General features: G+C 37.5%; 1 protein-coding gene across 1 annotated transcript in view; it reads left to right on the top strand.

Annotated features, from left to right (window-relative positions):
- LOC122790388 (bile salt-activated lipase-like) overlaps positions 1–26,241 on the top strand; it is a 199,330-nt gene that overhangs the window by 122,694 nt on the left and 50,395 nt on the right. Inside the window, exons 7-8 of the mRNA XM_044057901.1 lie at positions 17,233–17,350; positions 25,750–25,936. Coding sequence (XP_043913836.1) covers positions 17,233–17,350; positions 25,750–25,936 — 305 coding nt within the window. The remainder of the gene's footprint in view (positions 1–17,232; positions 17,351–25,749; positions 25,937–26,241) is intronic.

The raw sequence follows: 26,241 nt of genomic DNA, 5'->3' as shown, positions 1-26,241 counted from the left end.
AACATTGATATAGTGATCTATGTAAGCCCATTAATGTGATATAAAAACTAGTATATAATTCTGAACAATTTAATATCTCTGTTTCCTGACTTAAGTGCTATAAAAACCTAATGACATCACTGGCCATTTAACAGGTTGCATGCTATAATCCCTTGCTTAAATTTCCAATCATCCAGGTAATTGTCCAACAAATTTCTGAAATTATACACAGAGCGGATGTTTATAATATGAACAGGAAGGTTGTTCTGTAGTTAGGAATACACAAGGGGAACCTTCCTAATATATAAAGATTGATCTATGTTTAATAAACAAAACTATTCATAGACTAGTCCTGTAGGGAAACATTACGTAAATATCACAACTAAAATGTCTGAGCATCACAAAAATGTATAGATAGCACTGCAATTCACAGTGCCACACAAAAAAAACTTGGATTTGTTTTCTTTTTTTGTGGAAGGATTGTTTCCCTGCATCTCTTCCCCATTAATCTGTAATGACATTATTGCAAAAATCATACAAGCTCAGAGAAAGAGAAAAGCAATAAAAAAAACACTGTTTCAGACTACTTTGAGTCATCCAGTGTTGGAAGCACCACCAGTCAGTAATATTTATAATAATACAACACCTGATTCACTGATGTTATTAAATGTGACTCTCCTGATTTTGACAAAATCTAATGCAGTGCTTCCTACAGGAGATCCCACTATCGCTAGGCTTGTATAGGCCCTAGGGCCGATAGCCTAGTACCAACCTATGAAGTATTGTGTGGGATGCACAAAGTGATCCTGTCATAAATAATCATTAGGAGCTCTATAAACTAAACACTCCCTCAAAGTCTGTACGATACAGAAAATGGTGACAGGAACTTAATTATATTTTCACATAAAGTTGTTGGTTTCATAATAAAAGTGTGACATTGTGATGTACTTTCCTAAGTGTGTTTACAAGGCATTGAAAGCAGTCAGCTCTGAACAGCAGTCACATTTAGAAAAATATCACTTATAAAGAATTTTTCCAAGGGGCAAGCCCCCATGCACCCTCATCACTCTCAATAAATATATATATATATATATATATATATATATATATATATATATGTGTGTATATATATATATATATATATATATATATATATATATATGTATATACACACACACACACACACACACACACACACACACACACACACACTCTGTGCATCTTGGAGCAGAAGGAAATCCACAGAATATTGCACCCAAAGACACGTGACCGGAATGTTTCAGTAAAGTGACAATGGAACATATTCAGTGGTGATGTTTGGTAGTTGGTGCAGAGGGTTAAGACTATGAGTTGTAGTTCCTGTTGTGCAGGGTTTGATTCCCTGGGTCTTCATTTCTCTGCCATGTGACCTTGAGCAAGTCACATGCCCTTGCTCTTTCCCCACAAAGGATCCTCCTATATCAAAACCCACCTTCTAACTCTGTGCATCGTCTCTGCATTCACCTCATTGGCCCTCCTACTTCTCCTTAATCTCCAAATTTTGTTAATAGTTTATTTTCAACAATTTCTCATCCACAAATGTAATTCACTGTTAATAACCCTTAGACTGATTATTATTGTAGAAAGTAGATTTTTTTTTACTATAGAATTCTGTGTAAGACTTCTTTGCTTTGTATGTGTATATGCTAATATGTTTGTTATTGTTACTGGAGCTTTTCTCCCCGGGCCTCCACTGATAACGGGCTCTTTTTAGGCCCAGTGGACTTTTCCAGTCATCAAACTGAAATAAATAAATAAATAAATAAAATAAATAAATAAATAAATAGTAAGTGGGGATGACAATGACGAGACCCTCTTCAGCTGGATGACACATCTTTTGGTATAAGAGCAAAAAGCTGGATTTCACTCCAACATAATTGTGCCAATTGATGTGAACAAAGCTCATACAACAAGATGGAATCTGTTACTAATACCTGTTAATGTAAGTTGTAGAGCTCTATAACATTCTATCACAGCCTGGTTCAGGGTAAACATATGTTAGTAAATATCTGACGTTATCTCCTATGGGTACTTAATTTATTTGAGGACTCTTTTGCAGTCTTATGACTCAACATAAATAGCTTGAGGTGAATATAAATTTTTGTAAGCATTACCAATTGTATAACCTGTATGCTGTGTGAGATGCTGTGAATGAGAATAGTCCATTTTATCTCAATCTTTATTTATTAAGAAAAGTTTGTATAAATACTGCTTAGAAATTCATAGTGCCTAAGTAAATGTAAATATATATAAGTCTGAAGCTGTTTTATTCATCTTAAGTTGATGCTGCGTGCCAGATTTTTATGATGGAGAAAGTACAGTTGTGTGAGCTGGGCTTACCATAACAGCAGATGTTTGAATGATCAGTGCTGCAGTAGCCTTAGCTATATGGGTTATATTCTGCCAAAGATATAACAGTCGGCCAGCTTCCGAAGCTTCAGGCCACCTTCCGTGCACCCAAACAGTTAGCTCATGCTGAGCAGACTAAAAGATTTGGGCACCTAACCCTTCAGAGCTTTCATGCCAAGAAAAGAGGAGGCTAAAGCCATGAGAGAGTGATTGTGCTAGGAAAACAATAATAAATGTCTACACTATGGCAAGAAATGCATACAAAATCAGGGGGAAGGAGGGAGGGAGAGAGTGCCTACTGCAGAAGTGATCATTCAAATAGCCACTGTTATGGTAAGTTTACTTACACAGCTGTGCTATGGTCTTCATGTGGATCATTGCTGCTGTAGCCTAAGCTACATGGTTAACTACCCAGCTAAATGTGACTGGAAGGAGGAAAGCTAAGGGTTTAGGAACCAATGGAAGATTGTTCTAGCAAAGTGTGTCCTAGTCATGGAGAAGATATCTAGTTTGTAGCACTTTGTAAAAGTGTGCAGAGAGAACTAAGTTGCTGCTTTTAGAATACTTCTAGAATCCAACCCTTTCCAAAAACCCATAGCTAAAGCCAAGACCCTGGTAGTGTGAGCGTTGATCCTGCCTGGAATGGTTGTGTTATGGTGGGCATAACAAAATGTAATAGCATGAGACAACCATTTGGAAATCAGTTCTGACACAGGTTACCCTTTATTCTTACCTTGAGAAGAAATTAACAATTGATCCAAAGATCTGGAAGATTTGGTTCCAAGATAATACTTGAGCTCTCTATGGACATCCAAGGTATGGAGTACCCTTTCTTCCTCATTTTTTAGGTTCTGGAAAGAAAACAGGGAGATGGATTGCTTGGTTTAAGGTAAATGTGGATACGTCTGTTAGCATAAATGAATTGGTTCTTAAAGCCTGCCTTTGTGGAAAATGAGATGAGTGACCCATCATAAGAGCTTGCAACTCAGATACTCTTTTTGCAGGAGTTAGAGAAATAAGTACGACTGGATTCCATGTCAAGAATCTTGAGTCAGCCCAATGAGATGGTTGAAATGGAACAAGTGTTAGTTTTTCCAAGCAAAATTAAGACCCTAAGGAGGAACCACCTGTTTTCTATGAGACTTCATATGCAACATCCCTTTCAAAAACATTTTCACAAGAGACTGCATTGAAATGGAGGAATCCATAAGCAAACATACTGAAATAGCCCACAAATGAACCTTGATGGAGGAGTAAGACAGACCATAGCATAGTAACTGACACAAATAAAGTAGAACCACAGAAACACTAGCTCTGAATTGGTGCTAGTTCTGCTGCAGACACCAGCTAGAAAACTTTTCTCATTAGTAATAAATGATTTTTCTAGTAGTGGATTTTGGTGTTTGCTTGATTACCTGCTGCACAGCCTCATAAAAATGTGCCTACAAGGTATTAAGAGGCCATAATCAAGGCAGCCAGTTAGAGATGTTAGGGTATTGATGTATCAAACACCCCTGGACTTGTATGAGTAGGTCCAGTCTGTGAGGAGTTTATGGTAATTTCTCCTGGCCACATGAAAAGAAGGGAAAACTACTGGACCAGAAGAGAGTTAACACAAACATATTGTGAGAGTCCTTCAGAATGACCATGGATAATACTGGTAAAGGTGGAAAAACATACACAAAATTCCTGTCCAAAGAAAAGAAAAATCATCTGCCTTCCAGGCCTTCCTGAATACGGACCTGGAGCAGAATTGTGCCAATTAATACTTCAGAGAAGAGGCAAAAAGATGTGTTTGAGGTGTTCCCCAGGACAAGATCAAATCTTGGAAGACACCATGACACAGTGCTATAAGTGAGGGTCTGTTCTGACCCTGCAAAACTTATCTGCCGTACAGTTTTGCTCTTACCATATGCAAGATGCCCGTAGAGCTATAGTGTGAGATCAGGCTGAAAAATCACTATCCTGGGCTACTATGGCTAGTCTGCAGAGAAGGTAAGAACTGATCCCCCTTGCTTGTTTATCTACCATATCACTGTGGTGTCGCCAAACATTCTTAATGATGTCAAGGACCAAAACTGAACGAGATTTGAGACCATTTATAAGTGCCAATATCTATTTCATTTAGTGTGTTTAGATCTGTTTTTTTTCTACTCCAATGACCTTGCACCTCTATCCCCACAAACACCAGTCCCCAAGCAAAGTCTGCGGTGTCTGTAATAACTAGCTGCTGGAGCTGGGAGGGAGAATGGGAAACCTGGATTTTGATGAATATAGTGTCTCCAATAAAAAAGCCTTCCAGTTCACAAACCTCAAATACTGGAACCTGAAAGTCAGGGGATGTACATATTGGCACCATGCAGAGTACAGATATCAATGGAGTTTTATCATTTGGAGTACAGGAAAAGATCTCACGAGAATCAAAGATTCCATGACACCCAGGATCCTGAGAAATTTTCCAGATGAGATAGAAGTCTTAGTAGAAAAACTCAAGGAATAGATCTAGATATAGCTATATCTCTTCCTGTGGAAGAAAAGTTCTTTGAACTGAGGTGTCTCAGAGACACTCCAGAAAAACAGTCCTGGGAAACTTTGTGTGAGAATAAGTCAGACAAGAAATCTGTATATTCTCCTGGAACTCCAGTCTGTGTTAGAGATCCCTGACACCTTCAGAAATACTCTGCAAAGAAAGGCAAAATGCCTAAATACGGGAAAAATGTACATCTTGCAGTCTGCAGCAGGCTATCACAGAAGCTAGAGACTTTGTAAATACACCAAGTACACCAGTGAAGTCCAACAAATTCCAAACAAAAAACAATGTGTGTAGATGAAAGCGTTCAACCTGTAGTTATTATTAAAGAGAGTGTGTTATCAACCTAGCTCCAGTGTGAATTATTGGGACCTGATACCGCTGCTGTACCAGTGATTTGAACATTGTTTTTTGTTTAGACTTTGTAAATACCCTTATAACAGTGGATAAAACAAAGGTTAATACAGAGAAACTGATAATGTGGTGATAATGTGATAGAGACAAAGAAAAACAGCTAGAAACTTCTAAATGTGGCACTAGGAATGTGATGATATATATATTTCAAATCTAAGGTTACCAGGAAACTTAAATGGAAACTAAGAGATAAATTGAGAATGGATAACATTTACAACTTGGACAAACAAAGTTTGTAGTCATAAAATGTAATGTAGATTTTCTTTTTTCCTTAGGGAACTTACCTGCTCAGCAATGGAACAGCATTAGCTGACCATCGATCCTCAAAAAGCAATCAGAGGAGCACTGTCTCTGGTGGCAGGAAACCTCTGAAGGGCTTGGCATTCAAACCTATATTTTAGTCAGCTCATCTCAAGCTGACTAATGGTTTGGGTACATGGAAGGTTTGGAAGCTGGCTGACTGCTATATCCTTGGCATTATTTAACGCTTTGGCTACTGCAATAGCGATCAGTATGAAGAACATCAGTTAATGATGGCTTGCGCTGTCATACTTGTATTTGTTATATACTCAAGAGAGATGACAACGTTTTTAAGGAGTAATTAAGGTGTGCATGAATGTGATATCAGTTCGATAAGCAGGATGAAGTGACATCTACAAACAATAAAAGTTTGTCTTACTTGCCAGCAGAGAGAATTCATGGGACTGTTGGCTGTTTCAATGCCTCCATACAGGGTTGTAAGTACAAAAAAAGGAAGAAAAAAAAGGAGGGGAAAATAATACAGTTCTGTTTTTACTTTATGTTTAATATAAAGATTTATGGGTATCTTATAGACATCAAGTCCTGCTTAATGTAGTGCAAAAATTAAACATTGGTAATGTTTACTTTGGAAACGTTTAGAGCTTTTCTCCCGGGCCTCCACTGAAACGGGCTTCGGGACTTCCCAGTGGGACAAACTGGTATATCCAAAGTGAGTACTATTAAAGCAGGATGGTCTTTAATTTCATATCTGGCAAGATTTTTTTCTTTTATGTTATCATGGTTTAACCTGCTTGGTATAAGAGACATTAATGTGTTACTGTGAAGGTAGTTTAGATAAAAGGGCAACATTGTCTTGGGAAGACTGGTAGAAAAGTGGTTTATATTCTGTATTTTCAGCTAAAGAAGTAAGGGAAGAAGCTACTATTTCATGCTTTTTTCAGGATATTGGAGGTGATTTGCCAAATAAAACTTAATTCACCAATGCAGTAACTAAAGATGGAAATGATTTTATTTATTTAACTGATTTATTTGCTTTTTGTTTTCAGGGAAAGTCTGATTGGCTTACACTGCACATTTTGAGCAGAAACCCCATGTGAAAAGCTCCAAGAAATAGTAAATGTACAATATAAGCCAGTTTAGATAAACTCTAAAGAAAGGACAGTGTACAAATAATAATAATAATAATAATAATAATAATAATAATAATAATAATAATAATAATAATGCCATTTCTAAAAGCAGAATAAGAATCAGCTATTATACAAAGATGCAAAGTGTAGTACATTCTAAGAAATGACATTGGTGCACATTATAGAATGACACTATAGCAAGAAATTATAAATATAATAACATTTGTAAACTAATGTAATAACGTGTCTACGCTCATGCTGATATGTGAGCTGATAAAAGAACAATAATCTGCACATTTCTCATAGAAATATTGCAATAAATGGACTTTAGAAAGCTCTAGGGCATAATGCTGCTTCACCAGCCTTGATATGAGTCACTTCACATATAGATTGAGATACGTCCACTTTTTTTCCCTCCTGCTGAGTAATTGGTCTAAGTGTGTAAAGGAGTTATAGCTCTGCACAACTGGAGTACTCTCTGTTATTTTAAATCATGTCTCATTCACTATACAGACATTTAGGTCACCCAGAGTAAGAAGGGTTTGTAGAGAGTGGAGTTTCTTATTTAAGCTCCTACATTGATCAACACATTTATATTTTCCTTTGCTTTGTTTCGTTTTACTGGTATGTTCATCAGGATGGCATTGCCTAAAAAGGGCACTATGGGGGTAGGCAATTTCTTTTCCAATGATCAAAACTTAGAGGGAACAGGTGCAGGCCATCCCTGTTGAAGTAGTGTGGTATGTCAATCATGTCCTACCTGGCTGACAAATATTGGACCCCTTTAAATGACACCAAAACTAAGCCACTTGTTGAAGTCAGTTATTTTTTGCTTGTATAGTGGCATCATCCTTGGAGAAGGTAGAATGCTGCTCAGTGCTAACCTCATACTTGCCTGGAATGCATCGTCTGAGAGATCTTTCATGTCTGTCTTCATATAATCCAGGGAGGTGCACCTCAATTCATTGACACTGTCAGGAACATGATAGGCTCATACTGGTACTTGTTGCTCAAAGGAATTGATTGCTTTTGTGATCTGATGGATTACGGCATCAGACAAGCAACTGTCACTCCTTCCTTGCTCAGACTGGTAAGATGCACAGCTGTATAGCTTACAATGGAGTCATCTGTAACACGAATATTTGGTTGTGTCGATGCCTGCCTTACAGGCTCAGCTAATCTGTGACTTTGGGACTCCTTGTGCAATGTTAGGAGACAGGCTTAACTTGCTGAGTGTGCTTTGTGCCTGTGTTGTATTTTAAAGGTCTTTGAGGCTTAGGAAAGTTAATCTTTAGAACTTCAACATTTGATGGATTATGTGCATTGCGATGGTCTTGGTGATATGTGATGTGTGGTGCACTTTCTGACGAATTTGGTGTCTGAGTTTACTGTGTGTGAGATTTTTGCATCCAAGGATATACATTTTTCACACACTGTGTTATGCTGTTTGAGTTATAGATGATTGTCAGACAGCATGAGGCAGTTCTTACACTGTCTCAAGATACCCATCTCAATCAGGCTGGCTAGAGAAGTTGTGGGGAAGTGCTGGTCACTGATAAGAATAGGACTAACACTGGAGGCAGGGGTAACTATAAGGGCTTGGAGGTCAGTTTTAGGATAATGTTTGGGTGGACTTGCTACTGAGTATTTAAAGTTCAGTACAAAACAACTTGCCAGGAAACCTTCTTCTGGCTCCAGGAAGAACCGGTAAACTAATTATAGTAAAAAATCTCACTAATTTAATACTAAAATCAATCCAAGCAGTCTCAATATTAAGCAATTATATCGAAGGTCTTTTAGCCTTGTGAGTAGTTTAAAAGAGAACCACACCCACAGACTCCAAAACATGTTTATTTTGTCATGGCTTGGTGTTTCCTACATTTAAATACCACTCTGGGACTATTTACAGTTTTTTTAATTTTTTTTATATATAGTTTCTGAGACTGATCACATGGGGTCCATCATCTTGAAGTAATTCTGGTTGTTTAGCCTGCCTCTAGGTATCCTACAGTGCAGTGCTTGTCTGTAAAAATTACATCACGGAGGCCTCTGTCTTTCTAAAGCTATTGCCACTGCATTGATTTTACATGCATACATGCTTTCAGTCAGTTTTAATTAACATTTCATGCTGTTCAATGACTACATAAAACACAAACAGTGCAAATGCCAACATAACAGACTTGCAAAGTGCTTTTTACTGCTGCTTCTTTTTAGAATGGCTACAGTGCACTCTTTTGTGAAGCCTGAATTGTACTGCTTTGACTCATCTCACATCCCATCACACCTAACTTCCCTAGCTGTCAAAGTGCTAAGGGTAATTTGAGCTGTTACCTGCTGTGAATGACAGCTCACAGCAGGAGACTTGACTCACGTACTGTTTCCTTGTTCTAGCCTTTACTTTCTGTATGGGTAGGGGAAGGACCAGGGAGCTGTGACATCACAGCATGGGTGGGTTCTTATGACGGTCATGGTGATGTCAGTTTCGGGAGGGAATTGGCCAGGAAAGCTACCTGTATTCAGTGGCCTTGATGACATCAATGAATTGGAGACTGCTATAAGCTTTCCAAGGGAGTGATAAAAGTTTTTTGAAAGTGAAACCACCACAGTACAGTAAGATACTGTTCTAGTGGAGAGAAACAGTTAATTTAAAATATTTTAAATGCTGTATTGTTGTTTATTCATAGCAGGGATAGAAAATGGGAGAAAAAGGACAGAAAAGTTGAGCATTTAATAATAGAATCCCACTGTTGTCCTTTAAGGAGTGAGACTTTGCAAAATGATAACCATGTGGTTTTAGTCAACAGCCAATAAAAGGGAGAGGGAGGGAATTATGTTGTTTAATTATCATAAGGGGCAGGCAACAACAGATGCATTGGGTTTAAGAACACAACTACAACAGGTTGGGTGGGAGAGAAAAACAATTAGACCCTTAGCTCCGAGCTGACTGGCCTGGAACTACTTTAATGCAAATATAAGTCAGTACACAAGAATGAAACTACAGTTTAATAACAACAGTTAGACCTCCTAAACTGCATAAGAAATACTAAGACAGGCTTAAAGACCTTAGCTAAAGGAAATGCAGACTTTTAAAATTAATTTAAAATGAGATCAAGAAAATTAAAACACCTATCTTTCTGTATGTAATGTAACTGTTACAATGCTTTTAATGCTTTGAAATGTTCCTTTGGAGTTTTTGTTATTTTATTATATTACTGATTGCTTGAAAGGTTGAGGGATGGTTTAGAATTTTATGTGCAATTATGAGCTTTATACATGATATTCTCACAAAGAGGATCCTAGGCCTTAAACACTTGTCCTATACTGACAGACTGAAAAAACTCTATTCTCTGTCTCATATCGTCTACTTAGAGACAATCTCTGCTTGACTTACAAAGCCATGTCTGACCCAGCTCTGTTAGAAATGCTACATCTAAAGAAATTCCAATCCCTCTGCACCACATGCTCCAGAGACCTCAGCCTCATTACCACAATTAACAGAACATGCTGGAGGGACAGGTTCATAACCCAGAGACTGCCCATGCTATGGAAAAGACTTCCCATACATGTCAAGCAGACCACCTCGCTGACCCTCTTCAAGAGAAATCTTGATGAGTGGATGGGAAACAGAAAATTCACTCTGGGGATAACATCAGTGGCTCTACTCGACAGAGGCACTGAGAACTAAGGTCGGGTGGCACTATGCCAGGGTAATCCTATGGCTAGGCTTGTAAAGGCCCCAGGGCCATTAGCCTAGTACACACCTATGAACCTATATCTGGTGGGGAAGTTCTAACCATTTTGGTTTTGCAGGGAATGCAGATATGGGCAAGGGCACATTTTAGGAGACTAGATGCAAATTTGCTTATTTTATTATAGTGTTGTTTAAGCATGTTGATTAACGCAGTTTGAAGATTACTTAAAACTATAGATACATGCAGTCGGTTTGGAAATGAAGGATGCCACAATTACTTCCCTGCTGTGATCAGTAAAATATGTCCTGGCTTTTGCAAAGTAGCCCAAATTTATGCTGTTTCTTTCTTTTTGTTTTTGCACAATAACATGAATGTTTAAGTTTGCCATCTATGAGGACATCCAGTAACCTGGAATGGGTGACTTGCTCTATTTTGGTATTTTTATATTTAGCACAGTGATAGATGGTGGAAGGTTACTAGAGGAAAATGTGATAGAAATAGTTGGGATCATTCTAGGTGAGTCTTAGAGGAAGGGAATCCTGGGTAATTGTTTGTAATTGGGATAGTGCTAAGGCTGAGCAAACAAGAGTTGAGTCATCAGCATGTTGTATGGTTGTTACATGTTGACTCATGTCATTTATAAAGACATTAAATAAGACATCCCCAGTACTGACTCCTGTGACACTCCTGTTTATAAAAAGTAAAAATACAAGCAAGCTAACAGCCAAAGGTGACCCACAAATCAAATATAATAGTGAAAAACAAAATATGAGTCAACCACCACAGTGCACACCAAAAGAAGAAACAGTAAAATGAAATATAACTTTTATTAAAACAAAAGGGTAGCGCTTTCGCAGGGTTGCCGCTTCATCAGACCATACAGAACAAGAAAGAACATTTGATTTAATACAATTACTAGCCAATCATCAGTCTACATCAATCAAAGCAATCATAAATTCCTGTTTATGCTGGAAGGTGAGCAGAGTTGATAGCCTATGAGGCATATACAGTATAGCAACTAGAGTGACCTCAGAGGTTCCTTACCTAAAGAATACAAGGTATAACAAACCTGCCTTACACAGAGCACCTTAAAGCCCCTTCCCTGATCTATGCTTGGCTTAAAAGGCATCCGCAAACCCCACACTTATGAATCTCCTGCACATTCGTAAGTCAAACAGTACCAGAAATACAAGGTCTTGGGACCTGAATTTTGTCTGTGATTTAAACAGAACATGCTGGAGAGACAGATATGCATTCCAGAGACTGTCCCTCCAATGGAACAGGCTTCCCATCCATGTGAAGCTGAGTTCATCTATGACCCAATTTAAGTACAGCCTAAACCAGTGGATGGGGAACAGGAAATTTACACCGGGCCTGGCTCCAATCCTGACCCTCAATGTCCTATTTGGATACAGGATGACATTATTCTTTTGGGAAACTTGGCTAGGTATAAAAGTAACAGTCACTGAATCTATTTGACAGATATTGTGTGGCTGTTAAGGAAACTAGAAACCCATTCAGTAAAAGTGCGGTTTAGTCTTAGTTGTGATAGCTTGATGACAAGAGGGGCAGATATGGTATCAAATGCTTTTGAGAGGTCTGGAAATAGGATGGAACTAGGGTTAACCAAATTTATTTTTGGTCATCTCTGTCTAGTAAATGTATTAGAGTAGTTTCACTGATGTGATGAAGCTGGAAGCTGTGTTGTTCAGTAGAAAGTAAATGTTTGTATAGCAGAAAATTGCTGATGTTATGATGGGCACATCTTTTTAGTACTTTAGTGGAGATGGTATTATGATAATTCAGTAGTTTTAAAGCTTTAAAAGCATCTCCTTTAAGTATTGATGTAATGTAAAAGGTTTTCATATTGTAGGAATATATGATTCTTATAAGGATTAGTTGATTAAGATAATGACTGAATAACTTATTCCATCTGCTCCTAATTTATTAATTTATTTTATTTATTATCCTCTGTGGAGCACATTAGTCCTACTAGTTTAATAGCCTCTTTTTAGGGTAAGCCCAAGGTATTATTTATAGGGACTATGGGAAATTTGGTCAGGGCATTTTGGGCATTCCCCTGTTCTTTTCATTAAGTGATATGGGGATCTTTAATTCCAAAGAAACTCTGTCAGTGATATAATGGTAAGCTCTTTGACAGATATTTATATACATTGTCCATTTACTTAAAAAGGTACCATACAAACTTTACATAGGTGCCTTTGACTTATGTTTTAGTATATAAATTACATTTTGTATATAGAATGGCTACATAATACATACATAATGATCCTATATCTATATAAAAAATGTTAGTTATCATATTCTGGGACAATTTTCTTTCTGAATCTACCACCCAAACAAAATACAGTAATGTTTGGAATTCTATCCAGATGTTATGCCTTACTGTTACAGTGACGTTCCCCAAAGAAGATCATGCAATTGTGGGTAAGCAGCTTACCAGAATAGCAGAGCTTTTTTCCCTACAATCATACAGTTCGTAGTGGACATTATGACCAGCACATGATATAAAGGGGATATAAATTCTGTGGTGCAGCCAGTGAGTCCACACACTCCTAGCCATGCACAATCATTCACCAGCTTATCCCAGCTGGATTTATTAACCCAACTCCAGAGAAAAGTGCTGATCAAGTGTTTCTTGGGAGGTAAGGGGTCAGAGAGCCGCTATAGCCACAAGCAGAGTTCCACTGTTTGCTAAATTACATCCATACCCTCTTCCATACTTGCAGTGTTTAATTGGCCACTGCATGTCAAGACACATGGTTTAGGGTGTCCCACCCTTGACCCAAGGAGACAAAACATGAAAATCCTCCCAGACCCACCCACGTGCTCAGTTCAGTCTTTGCTTCAGCTTTCTTGTCCACTAGGGCTATCAAAAACATCATCTTCTCCTCCATAACATCATCTAGAAAATATCCTCCTGAAGCCTGTAAAGAGTCGGATCAATAAATAGCCATATCATCTGCCCATGGGCTGTAAAGCCTCATTAGTTCTTAGAGTCGGATCAATAAATAGCCATATCATCTGCCCATGGGCTATAAAGCCTCATTAGTTCTTAGAGTTGGATCAATAAATAGCCGTATCATCTGCCCATGGGCTGCAAAGCCTCGTTAGTTCTTAGATCCGGATCAATAAATAGCTATATCATCTGCCCATGGGCTGTAAAGCCTCGTTAGTTCTTAGAGCCGGATCAATAAATATCCATATCATCTGCCCATGGGATGAGAGACAGATATGGAGGCTAAGTGGGATGTCTGTCAATGAACACAGAAAACAGAAGTGATATTAGAAAGAAACCTTGGGGCACACCTTTTAGGACAGGAGTACTAGGTGACAAATTTGTACCAAACTTTGCAGAGAAAGTTCTGCTAGAGATATCATACTTGGACCAGTCTTTATGTTAAATACAGTCTAGTTAATTCCAAAACAAGTCTGCTTTAACAGACTGGGAAACAGGTTAACCCCCTAGTAAAAATAATGCAAATAAAAAAAACTTTCAGTGTGGCATGGGGGTGCTGTCCAGTGGTCCATCAGTGTAAACCCTGGTGCACTTTTCACTGGTGTGTCCTTAAGAAGTACTATTTGTTTGCCGCCTAATTTCTGCCCTCTCTTCCTTTCTGAATGCAGTGCATGCACAGTTGGTACATGCAGTATATGCAAAACATTCTCCTGTAAAGGAGACATCCCATCTTCAAACTGTTAAAACTGCAGAACTTCTGCTTTTTATTTTTTTTTACCTAGCCCCATAACACTCAGATCCTCAGACTATCAGCTTAAATCAGGTGCTTTCAGCAACTGCATTACTCATGTGAAGCATTAATTCCTATGAGCTGTTCTTATACACGTGCAGACTTTCACAGAATGGAGCTGAAATGGTTGGTTATGTAACTCAAAAAAGTTTGTTGCACAGACGTATTTGGGATGCAGAGCTAAGCACTTTCCATGAGCACAGGTAAAAAAATAAGCAAACAAATAAATAAAAGGTTGAACTAGTATGAGTGATTCTGAATACCTAACTTAGAATACATATCATCGTGATAAGACTGACCATATTCATCTATAGTATGTCTATTCCTGAAGTTATAATGTTAGATACTTGGTAATTGTATTAAGCACCTCCTGTAACAAAGAACTGCCCCATAAAAGAAGGACCATGTCAGATCTATCCATTCAGATAAAGACACCTTTTTAACATTTGGTAGTATATAAATGGGTCTCACATTGCAATATCTTGATTTGAAAACCCAACTCTCATGACCTCACTTTCGAGTCACACAGTGCAGCAGCTAGACAATCTGACAGGACAGGACTAATTGTGTCATAATGACTAAGCCAACATTGTTACAAGTGTCTAGTTTTCTGTTTGTTGTAGGCATGCATGACAGATGGTGATAGACTGTGCTATGAACAACTGCCCTTTTGCACGGCATGTATGAGTTTGATACGTACAACAAGACTGTTAATGATTTTATGAGAAGAAAAGGCATCTTTTTAGGATACAGCTATGTAGTTAACATTTAATTTAGGAAAGTTTGTGCAGCAGAACATTGGGTTGTATATTTCCAGATATGACATTTTGTGCTTTCAGTCGTCTGACTGTACAATTTATGTTTTTGAATGCGTGTGCCATCAGGATTTTAATGTGGACCCACTTAAATGCTTCTTATCTAATGGTGCATGTCATAGTCAGTGGGAGTGTGGTATATCCTGGGAAAAAGTCCATTGGATAAAATTTGGGACTGTTAGAATAGGTTGAGTTGTCAGGTTTCCAGCCACAAGATGTTGTCTTTTTCTTTTATTTTTAGTAAATTTGACAGTTTATTTTGGTGAGATTAAATACTAATGTAATAGTCTGCAATCTGTGTTCTGTAGCTCATGTGAAGATTTTGAATTATCCGTATAATGAAATGGTCGCAATTAATTTTGTTGAATCTGCTCTTGACAAAATTAATAGATGTGTTTTTATAGTCAAGGGCAGTTGTGTTTGAATTGCTGAAATTTGCTGAGAACATTGACTTTCCCTGTGCTGTGTGAGGTGTGCCTGCTTGAAGGTAAGTGGATTTGTCTGCTAATGCTAAAGCTTTTCAGTTTAAGGGTAGGCGTGTGTGTGTGTGTGTGTGTGTGTGTGTGTGTGTGTGTGTGTGTGTGTGTGTGTGTGTGTGTGTGTGTGTGTGTGTGTGTGTGAATGTTTGAGGATAGGGATTAGACAAAGGCTGAGGTAAGGGGGTAGTTGTATTGTGTGGGTATGCCTGCATGAAGTGTGTATATGTATGTATGTGTATGTCTGTCTGTCTGTCTGTCTTGTGTAATGGTACTGTCAGGGTTTGGGTTTTCCAAGCCCTCATGTTCATCTTTACTTGTGTGCTAACTCTAACCCTGCCTCTAAAACCCAATCTATACATTACCTTACGAAAAACCCTTTCCCTAACAGTATCACTATTCAGACAAAATGCTTCTGAAGGTCCTGTTAGGTTTTTGTTTCATTTCTTTTCTTTCCAATCAGAAAGGGAAAGACTTTGCTTTTTTTGGTTGGTGTAGGTTCAATACTTTTTATGTTCATGTTTAATTACTTTTAGCATGTAGTAATCGATGTGGTGTGCATCAATGGTTTGTCCACCAAAATCTCACAGTTTATAAGACCTAGTCTGAGAATTTAAAGTAAAATCAGCTTCAGATCTGGAGAACCTAATCCTGCTTCTATGCTTTTTTTCTAGGAGGTGGGCGCCCTATTGCTCATTTCTTTTCCTAGGTGAGGGTTGAGTAGAAAGAGTGATGAGATCTTCGTGACTGGGGAGTCAGAGGTTTTTTGTTTTTTTCCTCCTTTGATTCTTACCTTGTTTTCTTTGTGCATATCCCTAGCAGATGGCATACACTAGATGTAAGTGAGACGTATGTCTAGCCTCTGTGACAAGCATCATGCCAACTCTGCCATTTTGAAAGACAAGCATCTACAGGTGTGTCACCAGCACGGATTCTACATAGAACCCCTTCTCTGGGCACTCATTCCTTGATTCTAGAACCTCCTGTCTGGGCACACACTCCTTGGTCCTAGAACCTCCTCTCTGGATGAGCACTCCTTGATCATAGAAGCAGTCTTCTGTGCACGCACTCCTAAATCCTAGAACTTCTTCTCTGGGGGGCGCACTGCTAAATCCTAGAACTTCTTCTCTGGGGGCACACTCATTGATCCTAGAACCTCTTCTCTGGGTGTGCACTCCTTGATCCTGGAACCTCTTCGCTGCATGCACACTCCTTGATTCTTCCCCACCAGAGAGAGACAAGCAGGGTCTGTCTCATCATTCTTCTCTGCCACTTCCCCTGCAAGCTCTAATGAGGTTTCAACCCATAACTGAACATGGGTAGTCTGGGTCGTAGTTTTTATCCCTTTACACCAGTGAAGCTGGCATTAGAGCATAAGTGTTTGGAGGATTAAACTGGACAAGTTCAGGTGAACTATTCATTTAAATACTGGTGATCAATCAAAACATCTAGAGCTGTTTTTATGCCAGCCAGGTAATATAATATGCCAGATGAGAAAAACTCAATGGTAGTACTACCAGTTTTCTTATTAAATAATAATTAGATATTTTTGAGATGATGATTTATTTATTTATTTCTATTTGTTTACTGGTGTAGAGCACCAATCTAACAATAACCACTTATAGGCTCGGCCTCAGTATGATGATCTTGATGAAGATGATGCAGTAAATCAGAATATTCACAGTATAAAACTTCCTCTCCCCACTTTACTGCGTGAGTGTAGTTCTGCCTCTGAACTTCCTGACAATGTCATCTAATTTTTATTGTTATGTTGCAGGTTGCAGCGAAGATTGGCTGTCCAGTGGATGATAATGCTGCCATGGTGGCTTGCCTGAAACAGAGTGACCCCAAAATGATAACTCTAGCCTATGGCATTGATCTTCTAAATCTAGAATGTAAGTCAAAAATGAAATATTCTGGAAATGCTCTCATAATTTTTCAGTGGTAGTTTTGATGATCTGTATCTTCTTCACCAAATGTTGTTTTGATTTTAAAACGGTAGATAAGATAATGCATCTTTTGCTCAGCATTATTCTTCTACCCATTGTAGATTATATGGGCTCAGTGCGACACTCCTTTGTTTAGCATGTGAGCTCTGTTTTTGGATCAGAAAGTATAAAGTAAACAACCAGGTTCCATATATGAAGGGCAAATAACAATACAATCACAAGAAATATTACCATAAAATGTACACAGAAACATGTTTTAACAACACATAAAAATGGTTCACTCCAACTGGTGCACCCCTTTCTTATCTATTGCATGATCTGTGTAGATCCTTCTTAGGTGACTAACAGCTTGTTTTTCTCTAATCCATCTAAAGGAAGCGTTATGTCTACACCATGAATTCCTGAATTTTACTGTTATTTCTACTCATCTTCTGGGATGCTTTTTCAGTTGTCTGCCACTCTTTTTGTGATATTATTATTCCTTGTCTCCTCTCAGAGTTTCTCTTTTTTATGTTTTTAAATTCTGTCCCATTGCCCTCATATATAGCAGTTCCTAAATGGTGATTTTATCTGAACGCTGCAGATTTTGTTAGTGTACTTATATATTGTTGCCTTTTGCTCTCCTTTCTTGAATAGAACACATGCTAAGATTTTTTCTTTCCATGGCATCTACAGCATTCCTTGCAGTATTCTGCTTGCTCTCCTCTTTGCTGCGTTTCCTTTGTCTGTGTCCTTATGAACATGGGGTAAACAGTGCTGTTATGGAGGTATTTCCAGAGGGGTAATAACTTATTGCTTTCTGCTGATGATGCATCTTTCTGCACATCCCAGCATACAGTGAGCCTTTCTGCGGCTCTCTAACTTTGCTTGCTTACCTTTAGATAAAACTACATCAGGTCTTCAGTAGTTATTGCTGCTTTTGCTTTAAATGGACACCACCTTCCTGGTTTCTCCTCCCCAGGTGCTTCACTTTGTTATTTTTCAAAGCGAGTTTAGAACATTTTAGATCACTGTTCCAGTTTTGCTAAGCTGCAATCAAGGTCACAGCAAAAAAAAAAAAACAAAAAACAAAAAAAAAAAAAAAAAACCCAAAAAAACCAAACATATATTTATGCGTAGACTATTTCCACATATAGAAATTGCTTATATTCAAACAACATGCAAACAATGTTGTGAGGCAGAATAGAATGATACAAATAAAACTGTTTGTATAGAGCTTGTGGTTTTCAAATGAATGTTTTTGAACCTCTCATACTGGGGTTAAGCTCACATGGTCATTTATGTAAACAGTGCTGTTTAGATGTTTACACAGCGCGACACTCCTTTATTAGTGATCTCAGGAGATTATTAGTGAGCGTGCTTATAGATAAGGATCAAGATTCAGTATTATTCAGAGGTCAAATGATTTTCAAAGTAGTATTTAAAAAGAAAAGAAAAGCTGGAGCAGACAGCTGGGTAAAAAGGTTAGTGGAGTCCAACTGAGGAAAGAATTGAAGATAAAGGGAATGGATTAAAACTGTGAAATAGACACAGATGGCCAAGTAGAATTGAAACAGGAACAATCAGAGTTTTTTAATGATTTGGCAGAGCCATTAAGTAGCCATATTATGGGTTGTTATTTAATATTTGTGGAAACAGATTTCTGCATGGTGGGACCATTTTTGTATAATGCTCTTTTAATGATTTTGATTATGAAACTGGGGTATGTTATGGGGTTAAAACCTAGAATTTGATCTCTGTTTTGGATAATTTGGCTCATTGTGATATAGTTTACTAGCTAATGGTGGACAGAATTCATTATATTTCATTATACGGTATCTGATATATTGTGACTACAAATAAACTGATGTCGCTTCCAATCATGGGAAGGGAGTTGGCATATGACAGGGGTTTCTAAGGATGAATACAATGTCCTGAAAGTTTTACAAACCCTCCTATTCTGTTTTGTGCTTTTTGTAAGAGTTTGGTGGTATTACCTATGACTGTTAGGGGTAGCTTATATTCAAGATGAGGAAGTAGGGCATTCTAAACTATTGTGAAATGTAAATATTGGGTAATGTGACTTGTACATTTTTTGTGAATATTTTAAATTGCTAAGGACAGTATATATTGTTGTTTCTACATGTTTGTAGAACTGCAGATGTAAATGTTAGAGGGCGATATAGTCTTATGCACTTCCAATTTTGAAAGGCTAGTGTATGATTATTGCAGTGATCTAGGAATTTAATGGGTTTATTGTTGATAAAATACTGTTTACTTTTGTCCATGTGGATGGGTAGTTATGAATAGTTGTTGAAGGTGATACCATTGGGAAGGGTGTAAATTTTTATGGTGAGGCTGAGTTTGTAGTTAATTACAGTTGTTACCAGATATTAGTAGAGCATGACTGCTGCGTATAAAATGAGGTTACAATATGGGTATATGAATGTAAGAGATAATGAGTTGAAGAATATATGGAGTGGGATTGGAACTACTATTCATCTATTAGCCACACCAGACTGAAGTGCCAACATGGCTGAGAAAGACTTATGAGGTAGTTAATAAACTATGTAATAACAGGGGTGGAAAAAGAATAGGTTCAGTTTTTAGGAAGTAAAATGTGATAATCTTGGTCAAAGGTTCATTTAAGGACTTTAAAATAAATGATAAATGTAAGTCTGCCATTATCCGTACTTTGAACAGGTTAGTAGTGGAATTCTAATCCAGATGGAAGCCATCTTGTTTGTTGGCTAAAATACGTTACATGCCCTGTTCTAATGAATGGATTTATTTAATTTTGCAGAAAAAAATGAAGGCACTGTCTGCGTACTGTAGTGCTAAAGGACGCCATATGCCATTTATTTGTTTACATTTTTGTGTTTAGGATAACCAAACAAGGAAAGGTCAGTTTACAGAAAGTTGCTTAGTAGTAGATAAAACTAGAATTGGTATTCATTTTGCAGTAGACAGCACTGAGCTATATAATATAGTGCAGGATGAACAAATCAAGCATAGAGAGTAAAACTAGAGTGAGATATGTACAATAGAAGATGACACCTAGGTCATTACACATGAAACAGATGCAGCTTATCAACCTAGCTATGTTTAGCTGTCTTTGTTCATAATGTATAGCTACAAGTTATAATCAAGTCACTGACTAACCAAATTTTCAGATTGGGTATTAAGGAAATATTATTTACGTTATTGCTTTTCTTAAGCAATAGGAAGTACTAGATTCAGGCAAGAAGAAAGTGTTATTCATTTATTTTGTTTTGTGGAAGTACAAGAGCCAGGCATGAAGCAAACCTTATTTTATTTCATATTTTGTGTTTACTGCTTCACAGGAAAGTGTGGGATATTCACTGCTGATTTGCTAGCTAAGCATGTTTTAATGGAGAGAGAGACTCGGGCATCTGTCTAGTTTGGCTTGCTCTTAAAGTCAAGGCATCTTGTCATCAGTATATAATTCTTCCAAACTCAGATCCTGAAGCTATACACTGATCTGAATATTCCCTACACTGCGGTGGTGGTGCTGCGGTAGCATTGTTGCCTCACAGTAAGACATTGTCCGGTTCGATTCAGCTAGAGCATCTTCTGTGTGGAGACATGCCTGAATGGGCATACCTTCATTGGAGGTTGTGCATCAGGGCCGGCAACTCGGCACATAAAAATCTACTGCCAATCATTAGCAGACCAGAGTTCCGCTGTGGTGACCCCTAACCGGGAAAAGCCGAAAGACACAACAACATGTGTACAAAGGTACTACTTTCTTTTGGGCTTTACCTACCACATCCACGAGTCATCTTCCCTAGCAAAAATAACTTGCATTTTTATAGTTCCTAGCCTCGACAGGAACAGTAGGGAACTCTAACTTCCTCTTATTGATTTAAAATTGAAATATTTATTAACAACTAATATGGGAAAGCAACAGCATCTGGGCAAGAAAATCTTAAAAAGGTTACAAAAAAATACACATTTGGAAACTAAACAGATTTCAAGAAGAAAAGAATACAAATGAAGGTGAAGATGAAGTAATAATAAAGTAAACCAGTAGTTTAGACTCTAAGAAAAATGATGGGAGTGCTACAGTGGTGCAGAACCATAGGTAGGTCATCTTGTGCCCTGTAGTGTTCCCCAAACTGGTACCCCCTCCCCAATTCAAAGTAGAGGACTCAAAAAAACTTTAGTGAACTCTAAATGTAGCAGTCTGCTTGCTGCAACTACAATGACCAGCTTGCTCTAATTAGTACCACAGATTCCCACAGACTAAATGCTTTGCCACGTCTACATTTGCAGTATATTGATATTCATGTATACAGTTGTGATATGCTCGCGGCCTCATTTATCAATACTAGTATTTCCTAACAGCTTGTGCACAGGGTAGCTGCCCTCCTTGAACCACCCTAATTAAAACTCTTAGTGCAATGATTACAGAGCAATGATCACCTATCCGGCATCTTGCAGGGATAATGTTTGCTGTGTAATCTGCAAGCACCTTTCTCAGCAGGGGAGAAGACAGAGGATGTTTTGCATCTATAGATGTAGCTGTCTTGGATTCAGAGATTACCTCTGTCTCACAGGGGACTGCAAAATCCACCACCATTGTTTCAAAGGTTTCCAAGAAGAAATAGGGATTTTTGGATCACATCAGTGTCTTGGAGGGTGAGGGTGATGTAACAAAGTATCCATGTGAAGAAATCCAGCTATACTTCACAATTTTATGCTATCTTGGCAGAGATGCATTCATCTGTGCAGGGTTTAAAGTGGAAGCATAAAGTGTGCTCACAACTTCATCAGTGTGTACCACTGAAATGTGAACTCGTCAGGGTGGTGAGCAAGCAACACAAACACAATGTGGATGTAACTTTTCAGTACTGAGAATCATGGTCAATTCTTAGACAGTAGAATATCTAAAGCGTATTTAATAGGATTATTCTAAGGTATCTAATTTCCTTTTTGGGATATATCTTTCATCACTTCTGCATTTCTTAGAGACTTGGCCTGAAGAATCTTTCTCTACTGGATGTAGTTCTTCCAATTTCTATTTTCTTACAGCAGTAGTTGTTATGACACTTCTGATTAATCTTATTTCTTGGACTTTGAATATTTCTATTAGAAAATATACTTTGAGTATGCTTTGTGAATTATTTTCTTTAGATCCCTTAGAAAATCTTTAACATACATACAGTATGGATAAAAATTAATTTTGCATCTGAGCAATTCTCTTTTGTGTATCCATAAATACTTGCCCTATAAACAGCTGAGATCTTTTCTTTTGTAAGATTTCATCCTGTTCATGTTGTTCTGATTTTACTTTCACACCAGACAACTTCTTAACTTCATATTATTGTAATGTCGGCGTATCTATGATTAGTTTATGTAGCATTTCAAAATCTTTTTGTGTTCGTTGCTCCATTTGCAGGCTGCACCTTTCTCCAACAGTGTTCTAAGCAGCATAATGATTTCATGCATATAAATTACACACTTTGCAACCAGTATCTGTGATGTAGCTGTGAGTTTGTGACTGTTTCCCTACTCATGCAAGCTTTGCTTTCATGCTATATATTTGTTTTAACACCCCCAACGTCTCTCAAGCCATATAACTCAGAATACTAGAATTTATGTTTTAAGTGCTATAATTTGAAAAAGGGATTTTGTGCTTCTTATATTTATATTCATATATTTTTATTAATGTCAGCAACTTTTGACAAAATGGCTCCCTCTGGTAACTGTCTGTTCAGTGTTTTCAAGTCCCTGTGCATGAAAAAGATCTTTAAACAAACATTTATACTCTTTTTCTCAACCTTTCTTGCTTACACTTTGACTTATAGCATTGACCTACTTGCCTTGGATGAATTTTTCAAACTTCACTGTATCAACGTTTTTCTTATTTCACTGACTACAACATGTAGCTCATTTTGATGTTTCTTGTCAACATGCAAATTCTCTTGAACTCACAGATATGGTTCTCCTTTTACTATGTTAGAAAAATGCCCTTTTCTAGCAGGGGGGTTACAAAATTTAGTAAAATCAGGACAGGGCTTCTCATGCTAACCATACATAGCACATGAGGCTAGTCTCCGTTACTGCAGCACTGTATTGCCACATGGCACTCATTTCATATCCACCACTAACATAGACATTCATTTCACTGCTATACTCTAGGGTTGCCACCTTTGCAAATGCCCCAAAGTGGAACATTCTTTGTATAAACGTGAGATTCTCCAGGACAAACCATACCCATGGCCAGTGCAAAGGACAGAGATTCATTTTTTTTTGCCAAAATAGAAGCTTTTTCTTGTAGCATTTGAGTTGCTTATGCTATTTCATATAGCATTTAGGTGTTTGTTTCAGATGCAAAATAACTGTTTTATGCAACTATTAAATAAAACTTGTGAAATATTTTTGTTCTAAAATCTCAGGACATTTGCCATTTTTTAGGTTTTTTTTTTTTTTTTTTGCTGAATACAACTGCCCAAAGAGGGGCTGTCACTCACAAAGAGGGACAGGTGATAACTTCTATACTCCAAAGAGCTGCAGTTTGCTGTTTAACTGCAGCAGTCAATGAAAACAACTTTAATGAAATGCTGCAAAACTAAATTTTGACAGAATGGGATTTGAAGAAATTAATGGCTCTAACATTTTTATACAGCTGCATTCTACCCTGGAGCTTTATTGGAACATGACCCATTGCTATTATCTGCTGGAACACAGATGTATAACACTATCTAACTTCTGGTAGAAATAGCTCCAGCCTTTTTACACAAATATGTTGGACAGAGTTGTTTACCAATCCTAACTATGCAAGTCTCTGTAATTACCTCATAATTACCCTGGCAACATTTTCTGTAAGAGGTAGGTTTGGATGTATTCTTGTTAACCACATCTGTGCCTCCTGACAAATGGTTACGTGGTCAGAGTTCCTTAGCCCTGGGCATGCAGCACATGTGTTGATGGGAATTTCATTTTTAACCCATATTACATCAAGGATGTTTCTCTGTCTTGGTGGGGTGTTGACAATCCACTTGTAACCCTTTAGTACTGAGATACCTAAGAACTTGCATTTATAGCTGTGATAGATGATAAAGTGACCCAACATTTATCTGGGACATTCATATCTCCAGCAAGTAATAAATAGTTCTTCTTGAAGCATGATTCAAAGTCTTGAATAAAATGTTTTACTGTAGCCACATGGAAATTTGAACTTCGGACTTAGAAGCCATTAATGTTCACATTTCTTTGGCTAGAAATTATACTGACTCCGATATTTCTAAGCTGTTAAAACAGTGAATAAAATATAATTATCTTTAGCATAAATAAAGATACCACCTCCAATATCATTCAACTAAAAGTTATGATGCCATTTAAAACTATGTATGTATAATGGTGGATTATGAAGACTATTCCATATTTAAGTTATTATAACAATGTCACACTTTCCTTTAGGCGACATTTTAAGTATAAAGGTATATTATTTTTCTCCTGACATTGCTCATAAATATTTCAAGGCATTAGCCCCCGTCCCCTTTCTAAGGCTCCAAACATATCAGGGTAATTCTAAAAATGCCTCAGAATCTTTGCCTTGCTAGATCCCAATATTTTATTCACACTATGATCCCAAAAATATGATTGCCACAAAAACAATATTTCTTGCTCCCAGAGGCACAATATATTGTGCCCCATGACAAAACAAAACCTTTTGACTTTGCTATTTAGTGTACAAGCCTTACTCAACCAACTACTTGAGAGACCTGGGATCCCCTACTCTCAACTGATTTTCTTAGAATGTCTGGATTTTTGTGTTATATTTTTGGTGTATTTCTCATAAAATTTGTATTTTCTGTCAAATCATTGAGGATTGAAGTCACTAAGTAATGGCATACATTTGAGTTTCAGACTTCATTTTCTTCAGAAAGTGCATGCAAACTCAAACGCCTTTATTCTAGCTGCTTTCTGCATTTCTAAGAGCAATATTTAAAATATGTCCCTGATTTTGGGCCTTTGTCCCACCCCCCCACCCCATTATTTTTGGCATTGACCAGGTTTTCTTTTGCTTAGAAGTTGAGGGGTATGCTTGGGGATGTAGAGTACCAGTAACAAAACATCCAAAGTCTCTGCTTGTTAAATATTTGCAAAGATATTCAAGAAGGAAAAAAATGTAAGGTGAATTACTTGTGGTTGATTTTGTATCTGTTAAACATTAATAATCGAACGTCATTGTTTCATTATCTAGATTCTTTGAATGATAATGTTATTTAGTACAAGACTAAGAAGCAGCATTTTGGTAAGATGCACAGAATATGTTAAGTGTCAGTGTAGTTTTGGATCAATGTTAGCTTTTAATTTATGTCTTACTTTTTTTTCAGACCCACTTCTGTACTATCTCGGGTTTGCACCAGTTGTCGATGGGGATTTTATCCCAGATGAGCCTCAAAAATTATTCCACAATGCAGAAGATATAGATTATATCTTTGGAACCAACAACATGGATGGACATCTGTTTGCTGGTGTGGACATTCCTGCTGTTAATCAGCCCCTTCACTCTGTAACAGAGTAAGAAAATGCAGAATTAACTAATAATTATAATTTAACTTTAAAAATTAGCTATCATTGTGCATATTATACAGATTACTTATTAGAAAAAATGTCAGATATCCAAAAATGGGGTTTGTTTTCCACTGCATAGTCTGAGATCAAACCAAGTCAATCATTAATCAAATGTTAGACTTACAGGACATGAAAATGAATAGATGCAGCATGTGGAGTACCCTAAATAAAGTCCCAAATCATCAGAGAGTTAAACCAATTTTACAGTGCTGCAACATAACACACAGTCATAACAGCTTTCAAAGGTACCT

Source organism: Protopterus annectens, chromosome 16.part0 (genome assembly GCF_019279795.1).
Source record: "Protopterus annectens isolate FY-2018-M chromosome 16.part0, PAN1.0, whole genome shotgun sequence".
Classification (NCBI taxonomy): Eukaryota; Metazoa; Chordata; order Ceratodontiformes; family Protopteridae; genus Protopterus; species Protopterus annectens.
Note: the sequence above shows the minus strand (reverse complement) of the source record. Positions and strands in the feature narration are given on the sequence as shown.